The sequence below is a fragment of the Falco cherrug genome, chromosome 1 (genome assembly GCF_023634085.1).
Source record: "Falco cherrug isolate bFalChe1 chromosome 1, bFalChe1.pri, whole genome shotgun sequence".
Lineage (NCBI taxonomy): Eukaryota > Metazoa > Chordata > Aves > Falconiformes > Falconidae > Falco > Falco cherrug.
The window spans coordinates 114024235-114034171 of record NC_073697.1 but is presented as its reverse complement, the minus strand read 5'-3'; the positions used below and the strand labels follow the sequence as shown (position 1 = coordinate 114034171).

The 9937-nt window shown below is 50.5% G+C and overlaps 1 protein-coding gene across 1 annotated transcript; it reads left to right on the top strand.

The window, feature by feature from the left end:
- The first annotated feature begins 1280 nt into the window (after positions 1 to 1280).
- Positions 1281 to 4082, top strand: LOC129736912 (uncharacterized). Its single transcript, XM_055721898.1, has one exon. It carries the CDS (start codon positions 1754 to 1756, stop codon positions 2525 to 2527), a length of 774 nt encoding a protein of 257 aa, XP_055577873.1. The 5' UTR covers positions 1281 to 1753; the 3' UTR covers positions 2528 to 4082.
- Positions 4083 to 9937: the final 5855 nt, after the last annotated feature.

Sequence of the window (9937 nt, the reverse complement as noted above, 5' to 3'; positions counted from 1 at the left end):
AGGCAGGCAGACATGCTCCAGTAAAAGCTATACCACTTTCTAGCCTGCTGATGTGAGGAACAAATCCTGCTGGAGGCAGTTGTTTCAAAAGAGCGCTGCTGGTGACGGGCTGCCTCTAGCAGGCAGTTGTTTAGTTTTGCTTATCCTTCAGCTTCTGCCTACATCCTTCTTGTCCATGCCAGCATCTAAAATGTGTACAGTACCAGGGGCAGGCAGTGACTCTGTGAGCAGGACAAGCCTTGAACACCAAGCAAGACCCTGTGTCTTGCAGAATAGTGTCCTGTCTCATAGGTGATGAGGGTACAGAAAGGCCCAGAGTGGTTGGGTCATCTCCAGGATCCAGCATGGATTAAACCTCCAAGCCAAATCCCACAAGGGATGCACAGGGCTGGATGAGGCCTTAAGGCTGTGGATGGTTTGCCTGCATTTTCAAAATACTATGGACAAACCACAGCTGTGCTCTGTGACTGCAGTGTGGCTCCTCAGCCTGGTGGAGTAACACGGTACTATGCTGCAGGTATTACTGAATGGATTGGCTGAAGTGTGTGAAGTCTGCGTGGCTCCTCGTTCTGAGCCACTATTGGACGGTGCTGTGGCTTCCAGTGCGAGTGGTATCGCTCTTCTCTCCCCTTCAAACTGCTTGTCAGCCCTGCCAGAGGCAAGGTCAGCACCTGTTGGATGCTGTTGCCCCACTCAGACTTGCTTTTGCTGGGCTGTATTTGGGTAGAAACCATGGAACTGGTGCTGGAGTGGAAGCTAAAAGCAGCTGGCTGAACTGAAGCCGGGAGCTGCTCACAACTCAGCATCCCTCAATGCTTTAGGAAAACTGGTACCCTCTATGCACTGAGCTCCCGAAGGTCACATGGAGACAGTGGCTTGGGGCCGGTATATGCTAGGACAGACCATCTGCCTGACCTGAGCCAGCCTGGACCTTGGATGCTGCTGTCACCATCGCAGCATCAAGCTGTATGGTTTTCCCTTTGGCCCTGGGATTCCCCCCCTGCTGTTGCCGTAGCACTGTGCAACTTCTTCCAGCTTCCCCTGCCAGCCTGGAGTGCTGGCAGCAAGCTTGACCAGCCCCTGGGTGTAGCTTTAGAGCTCCTGATGCTGCAGCTCTGTCACTTACTAGAGCTGAGGCTTACACTCCCTTGTAAGAAGGTTAGCTGCTTGCCCCCATGCATCTTGTTCCCATCTCTGAATCTTTCTACTTGTATTCCGTACTCCCAGCTTGGAAAAGAAAAAGGCACATGCAGAACAGTTCTATATGCTTCGGTGTTAATACCCGGGAAGGGCAGTCTGGTGTCTTTGGAAAGAGTGTGTGTTGTGCTGTGGGCTCACCCGCTCCCGTCCGTCCTTTGCTAGGGGGGAGCTGGTGGTGCCTAAGGGCAAAGCAGTTGGTTCTTTCGGTCAGGACCCGTCTGACGGCTGCCCCTGGTTCAAAGGCGTTTCCCCTGCCTTGGAGCACTGGCCTGGGCAGGGCTGCGTGGAAGCGCGTTTCCCGGCGTTGCTTGTCGCTGCTGCTCAGCCTTTGCTGCAGAGCGCGCTGGCAGCGAGCCGTGCGGCCTGCCCCCGCCGGAGGGAGCGGGTGACAACCGCCGGGGCCCGACGGCAACCGCCGAAGGGAGGCGTCTGCTGGCCGCGGGGGAGCTGCAGCCCGGCGCGGGCGGCAGGGGGCGGGGCTGGCGCCGGGCCGTCGCCTAGCAACAGGGGACTCCAGGGCAGCGCCAACTGTGACGGGCAGCGGGCTCGACCAATGAGCGGCGGCGGCGCATTGAAAATTGCGGGGCCGGCGGAGGGCGGCGAGGGGCGGGAAACTGGGCTGCGCAGTCTGAGGGAGCGGGGCGCGGGGAGAGCCGGCTGGGCGCCGGGCAGGGGCCACCGCATCCCCCACTCGGGGGGAGCACCCCGCAGCCGCTTCCCCCCCCCGCCCCGCTTTGGCTGGGGTTTGATTGCTTTGCGGGCTGGGGACGAGGAGGAGGGGGCGTGGGGGGAAGGCTGCCGGCTCTGCCAGGTGCCCCCCAGGCAGAAAGTCTCCCGTTCCCCCCAGGCCAGGCGCTATGGCGAGATCGAAGGCGAAGGCAGCGGCGACGGCCCCGCTCAGCCTGCCCCAGCTGCTGGAGCTCGCCATCGGGGCTCCCGAGGCCGTCAACTTCGGTGCGCTGTGCGGACTGCTGCAGGGCATCCTCGGGCACCTGGGCCAGAGGGAGCCGCCCGCAGCAGCAGGGGTGCAGCCCGACACAGCCAGGGCAGGGCCCAGCCTACCGAGGCACCTCCCCGGCTGGAGGAGGTGGCAGGCGGGACCCAGGCCTGGCCCAAGGACCAGCGGTCCCAGCCCCAGGAGCCGCGGGAGCACCTGCTGCAGGGGACCACCAGCAGCCCCTGGGTTACCTCCGTGGCTGCTGATGTGGGGGAGATGCAGGAAGCCGAAGCCAATGAGAGCAGCGTCTCCAAGGTAGAGGCTCTTCCCGGTGCCCTGGATGCCCCTGCACCGAGGTGCCCCCTCCTGGGGGCTCTGCGCTGCCCCTGAGAGCAAGGCCTGCTTGAAGCCCCAGCTCACGGTGGGGATGGAGTTTTGGGGAGGAAGAGCTGAGATGCTGCTCGCGTGGCTCTGGGCGCTCTCCTTGTTGCCATCAGCAAGCGGTGGGTGTGACAGAGTACTGGCTACCCTCTGGCCACAGGCTCAGCCCCCAGCATCCAGCCACAACGCCCTCTCCCTCCCTCCCCTGCTCCTAAAAGGCTGGGGATGGTATCTGCTCCTCGGGCAGCCAAGAGGTTCCCTCCCACCAAAAGGCCCCTGGGCTTGCCCAAGGGCTGAGCCTGGCACTGGTGGGCACTTCAGGGGGACACCGAGCTGCACTGTACTGAGCTGCTCATGGCTCTGCTTTTCCCGAGCATCCCCAGCAAGAAAAGCGGAGCTCAGGTCCAAGGAAAGATCTGCCCCAGCACAACAGGGCCGGATCCTGCCAGGGCTGGCATGCTTAGGGAAGATGTCTGCGGGCCTGGCCCCTGCTTGGTGGCTCCGGCTTTGTTAGTTGTGGCCACCACTGTCCTCCCTGGCCAGGCTGCCGTCAAGGGGTGGCATGGTTCTTTGCCCTTTGGATCCATTCCAGTGGTCTCACACAGAGCTCGGCATGGGCAAGCAGGACCGAATCCGACCCTGCTGACACAGGTTGTGCAATGGGCCCCCCAACACAGGGCAAGGGTGGGGGTCTGTGGGGTCTGCTGCCCCTTCTTGGCTGTGGAAGACATGGTGAATGGAGAGCGCTGGCCACAGTGCCCTGCCCGCATGGCTGTGCCAGACCCCATGCACCCCCTGGCTCTGGGCAGACCAGAGCGGTAGTACAGGTCCTGGTCCCCAGCGACTCTCCCCTGAGGCTCACCCCTGTCCCCCCTTCTCCTAAGCCACGTCTCTCTGCCAGAATCTCCTCAAGGGGATAGGTGGGGTGAAGGTGGCGCAGGCCTGCATGGGAGAGGACATCGCGATGATCCAGAAGGCGCTTGGCTTGGTGAGCTGCCGCCACTGGTGCCCCCAGGAGGGCAGTGGTCCCTTGCCCCCCCTCTGTGCCCCTCTCTGCAGCCCTGGGTGCCACCCAGTGTGAAGGACCCCAGGAGGGAAGAGTGGGAAGGGTGTCTCGGAGGGGAGTGTGGCAGCTCAGCCCACCCCACCTATCTCGAGGAGATTCTGGCAACGCTATTTGGGGCTGTCACTCTTCTTTGGTTAAATGAACTGGAAGTGCCTATGGGAGAAAACAGTTATTTGCTTGTCAAGTAGAGGGCTGATGAATGTGGGTTGACTTGTGTAATAGCTTATTATTCCTGCTGATAATAAGCTGATACTAAGTTATAGGAATTTGCAACAGCATTGGGCAAAAGTCAGGATTTCAGATCAGGGTACATTTAAAGTGAAGCTTAAGTCAACAGAAATAATTCTCTTCTTCACAGTTGACAGCAACTTTCATCTACTTCCAAAAGGCCAGAGATAGGGAAGGAAAAAAGTAAGGTGTGTTGCAATGGGAATGAGGTGTAACTTTTTATGGGCAGGCTGTTGTCTTGCTGGGGTACTCTCAGATTTAGTGGAGATACACTTTTTTATTCGTATTTTTTTTTAACATTTGGCTTGCAAAGGTTATGATTTCATTGTTTTTAAAAAAATCAATCCTGAAACCTTGAAAAAAATGGATTCTCTTTTCTGTCATTAGCCTAAATATCTGGCTTCTTAAAATCTCAGAGAAACCATAGTAACAATAAAAATAAGATCTGATTAGGGTTATCTTCATTCTAGAATTCCTGTGTGGGCTTTTGGTGCAGTTCTACTTTGCATGCCCAAACATAAAATAAGAACTGAAATGCAGTAAACATTGATGATGTGTGGCTGAGGAAATACATTTACTGATGATACCTTGCTAACGGCAAAGCTTGTAGTAACGCTGATTTAGTGCAAAAAGTATTTGTATGCAGCCTAGGACCTGGGGCAAGAGGAGGTTAAAAAAAAATACCCAAAAACTGTGTTCAGCAGCCCATGTGCTAAGTGTAGAAAATTTAGAAGAAATAACAAATATATTTATTGGAAATGCTTTCTTCAACATTTGCGTGGAAATATTTTGAAACATTTTGTAAGTTTTGAACTTAATGCTACTGCGCTGCATGTATAAATGCGATACATCTCAGCCAGGGGGCAGTGGCAGACAAAGGCTATGTCTCGCACAGAGCCAAGAGCCAAGCTTCTGATGGTGTTTTTTTGAAAATAAATGTCCCTGGTGAAAAGGAAAAAGGCTTAAAAACCTAATGATCCACCTGAGAAAAGTCTCAGGTAAAAGTTCTGTCCTGCCTTACAAGATTGCTCAACTTGATTACTGAGGAACCATAGCATGTAGTGCTGAATCGCCCTGTTCTTGCTCACTGTACCCAGGCCTAAGCCATTGTTGGAAATTGCTGTAGCAGGTACTAGAAATCATAAATTAGGTAGAGTTAGACACATCAATAGAAAAAAATGGTAACAAGCCAAGATTCATGTACAGCATCCTGGCAGGGTCACTTATGAAAGAAAGTTGAAAAACGCAACTCTGAAGATGACCATCTGAGCGAGGCTGAAGGCCAGAATGACCCTCTAAAAATTGATGCCAAGAGAAGACTCCGCCTAAACGCCACCCAGGCCCCGCCTAGACTCTGCCCATCATTAATATGCAATGAGATGTTGCAATTACATGAATAATGTATGAGACAATGTTGCAGTCATGTATGTCAAATGTATAAATTAGCCTGTTTCACACCTGTAGTTCGCAGCGAGTTTCTGTGGTGTGAACCACTTCCTCCCCTGTGCAGAAAATAAATACCTTGCTGCTAAAAGTACAAAAAAACCTCTTAGCAGTTTTCTTCATTCCGAGGTTTTTTGGCATCACTAGGTCTTACCCTGTTCTATCAGGCAACTTTCAACAGCCAGACTTTTGCTTTAATAACTGTATGCATTGCTGTAAAGACTACCTTATTTTTTAATGCCACAAATACAAGAATCATGCTTTAAAATCCATCAGTGAATCAAAGAAAGAATACCCCACAGGCTCAGCAAAACAGACTGAAGTCAAACACTGCTTTAATCAGGTTCTCTGGGTTCTGACAACTGTCAGCAGTGGCCCCAGGGGAAACTGAGTAGTGCAGCCTTCCTTGTTGTGTACCTGGTGCTGCATAGGGCACGTGGAACTCAGGAGGCCACGGCAGTGGGGCAGTGGAGCAGTGGGGCAGTGGAGCAGTGGGGCCGTGTGAGGCCTGATGAGTCATTCTTCCTGTCACATGAACCCTTGCTGCTTTGATAATAAGCACTGAGTTGAATTTTAGAAGCCTGGAATCATTAGAAGGGCTGAAAGGCATTTGCGTACCTTGTCCTTCAGAAGAAAAATCTGTTTTCTATAACTGTATACTTTCTACAGCTTCTAGCTCAACCTTAAAAAGTAACTGCGTTTTTTGTGTCATTACCTGAATTGTGATGGTTTGAAGCCAGCAGTAAGTTCAGCTTAGTCTCTCCCACATGACATTGTTATAGAATACGTATTTCTTTTTTACTATTGGAAGAACAGAGTAAGAATTCCAGTGGTAGAAATTAGTATTACACTTATCTGAATCCTCTTTTGTTTCATCTCTTCCAGTGTTGTCATATCTAGTGCTTTCCTTCCCCCTCCTTGGTGTTGTACTTTTAGGTTGTATATGTCATATTTCTTAGAAACATCAGGGTTTTAATTTCTGCCACCCCTGACTAGGAGAGCAGGTAATGCAGAGCATGTGGTATCCAGAGAGTATCCCTAGCACGTCAGGGCCTTTCCTCCCTTGGTAATAGACTGGGCGCTGTGTAGGCAGAAGAAAAAAAGGGGGTAAGTATTGAATTTTCATGGGCAGACTGAAAATAAGCATGGTGAAGCATTTTCTGAGAATTGATAGACTGAAGAGCTGGGAGACTGAATCAGCTAATTTCACTCTGGATTTTACTGGATTATTGCACAGGTTACCCCTCTTGTGCTGCGTGCAGGCTGCTCTTGAATTTCTGCAGCAGTGCGCTCTTTTTTTTTTTTTTCTTATTTTTTAAAAATCTTATTTTAATAGGCAATTCAGAAGTTTTCATTTTGTTCTAATGACTTCACTCCATGGGGTTTGTAAAATAAGAAATTTTTGTTTCTTGATAAGGGTTCATGCTGAGTTAGCTGGTTTGAAAAAGATGAAGACGCATTGCTGTTGTAGGAATTGCTGGAGCTTACCGTATTAATTGCTTGGCGCCCTGAGGCCAATTAAAGCTGTCGCCATCGAAGCAGGTACCTGCCACCTCCGAAGCTTCGCTCCTGAGGCACAGGAAGGGATTGATCTTTTACAAGTATTTACACGCTTGCACCTGTGTGACAGCGGCCTGGATGCACTCCAGCAGCTTCTTGTCCTGCTTCAGGGAGAAAGACAAGGTGATGCTGTGCAAGGGGCGCTGGCTGCCCGCGGGGACAAGACCCAGGGTACCTGACCGGTGGCCACAGGCTCTCAGTGCCAGCAGGACATTTGCATCAAGCCTTACATTTCCTTCCATGCTGCTGACTTGTACATACCAATTTGAGGGGCGGTGAGGGGCTCCCCCACATTACAACAAAGCACAACCAGACGGGGGGTCCCAGCAGCCCCCCCCAAGCCCACCAAGCCGGCATCTCCCTACCTGGCTCCTCCCCAACAGCTGCCTTGCCACCTTGCCCACCACCTGCTGTGACATGACAGAGTCCACCTGCTCCTGGAACTTCTCATAGCGCTGGAGGAGCCGCCCCACCTGCACGCTGGTGTCCATGATGCAGATGGGGCACAACGCCTGCTCCTGCCCCATGCCCCACACCATTGCCCTCAGCTCATTCAGCTAGAGCAAAGGGAGAAGGAACTGGCGCAGGTGGCATGGATGCAGCCAACAAACCCGGGTGCCGTGCAGGCACGTTGGCCCCATCCTACCAGGGGATACAGCCCTCGCCCCCAAACTGGGATGTTCCCAGGCCCCTGGGCTCCCTTGCAGCCACCCACCCAGCCACCCCAAGGTACAAAACCCGCTCCCATCCTTTTATCCCAGTTGCAACGTGGTCTCCTTGTCGTCCACTTGCCCGTCAGCTCCAGCCTCTCCCAGCTTTTGAAGGTCATCCTCCAGCTGCCTAATTTCAGAATGGCGGTGGACTCCCCCACCATCTCTACAGCCCCATCGGGGACTGCTGCCAGCGCACCTTCTCCTTCTCACACTGCAGGTCGCCAGCCAGACCCTGCAGGGAGGAGGCGTGATCTCCACCTACAGATTGTCCTTAGATTTGAGTGTTCAAGGTCTTAATGCAGAAGAAGTAGGTTTTAATCTTAGATAGCTGTAACTAAATTTCCCACACTTAAAACATAAGGCCTTGCACCTGTGTGACAGTGCATAACATTTAGGATCAGATTAACATTTTTCTGGACACTAAGACATAACAGAAAGAACTCTGTATCTTTTAGGCATTTTAAAATATCATATGTCATATGAAGAATGTTACATTACCTTCAATGAAAAAAAACCCATTGTGGCACCATGTATCAAATTTGGAAATTTCACAAGAGGCAGAAAGAGAACAGAATGGATACACCTTAATATTGATTTTTCTCATTAGTCCCAATGACAAAGAAGCAGAATTCACACACACATGGAACCTTTGCAACTTGCTTTTGGTATGGCTACTTTTAAGACACAATGCCAAGGCCACATAAGGAGGTACCACATTCCTGTCAGCCACTTAAGAACTCAAAGGCCTGAGGGACTGTTCCTACATCGGCTTCCCAGATGGGGATAAAGCCCCACTGAATTTTAGTGATGATAGAAAAGTCACCAAAGAAGCCCAACTAAAGAGTCCAGCGCAATCCGGATACCCGAGATAATATTTTATTACAAAGGTTGCATGCAAGGCTAGTTTCTCCTGTTACACTAGCTATGTGGTAATACCGGACTACTACTGTTTCACTGCCTGTCCCAAGTCTTTTGAGTTTTAGAGACAGAATGCATTTTAATTCTGTAATTACTTTTTCACATAGAATCACTAAAACCTTGCAAACTCACCTGACAGGTACTGCTGCCTACAGAAGCGGGCGTTTCAGAACAAAATGGTGAGACTTTAGTCACCTGAGCTCAGATCGGGCTGCACATTGGGCCACTTCAGACAATGCATGTGACCCCATCAGCTGCAGCAGAACCTCAGAGTGGCAGCTGTGCAAGAGACGTGATTTTATTCCACAACTGTTAAAAAAATCTTTACTGTTTTTATGTCAATTGACATATCCTATTCTACTTATCTGAATACAAAAACCCAAGAAAATAATAAAAAAGTAAAACCAAACAACCCTGAACATTTCCTTTCTTATCAGTTGCCTGTATCTTTAGCAAGCACACCTTCTACATACTACAGGTACCTCCCCAAGGAAAAAAATAGCCACTAACATCACTAATTCTAACTGCTGACATTAAAAGATTTGGTATATTTTAATCTTCTAGTTTCTATCTGTGTGCCCCTTTGCAACTGAAAAATTAAATACAAGCTTAAGGTAAGCACAAGGTGGCAACTGATGTCAGCTCCCCTGCTTTCCCAGATACTGAGTAAGTATTGAGGGCCTTAATGGATTTAAACTGTATTCACATTAGATCTTCAGAAACATATTTCTTCTACAGTTTCACTGAAAGAAACCCAAGCAAATGGCAAAATCTTTCTTCCTTATGTTTTTCATAGACACCTCCCCTTACAAAATGATTCATGATCCGCATAAACCTTCAACAAGTGGAACAGGAAGAAATATCATTTTAAAAAGGAGTACATCTTCATTACTTAACGCACCTACCTTTTCTAGGTGGGTTTACATTACTCACACAAATCACATGTATTTTCAAGTGTTTCAAGTAAAAAGCATGCCTCTGTTAACACACAGTGTAAATAAACCTATTAAAAGTCTGGCTATTTTTTGCAGAATAGAGACTAGTCTCTATTCTAAGGACGACATGCAGTTCTGCTACTGAACTCACAATCCAGGGGTTATCCTCAAAAGACATTAAGCTACCTGATCCCAGCAACACCTTTGTTCAACTTTCCCAAAGGTAGGTCTAAATGACAACAGCCTCCCAGTGTCCCTTTTTGGGATGCAACACCACTCAGAATAACACTACCAGGGCATGCTGCAGCCTTTCTTCCTCCCAAATATCTCCCCCACCACCAAGGCCCCATCCACAGAGGAGGAACCAACACCAGCAGTCTGCCCTGGTCCACCTTGCTTGGCTTCTGCACGCTGCCCCAGCCTGCGCTCCTGACAGAAAGGGGCTGGAAAAGCAGGGGTCTCTTCTCTGGAGTCTTAGCTTTATTCTTCATCGAGCTGCACTTCCTCAGTATATTAGATCAGACTGCCACATCCATCGACAGGCATCATCACAGGC

What these genes read in the sequence shown, in the direction of transcription:
- LOC129736912 (XM_055721898.1), top strand. Translation starts at nt 1,754, where the DNA reads ATGAGCGGCGGCGGCGCATTGAAAATTGCGGGGCCGGCGGAGGGCGGC.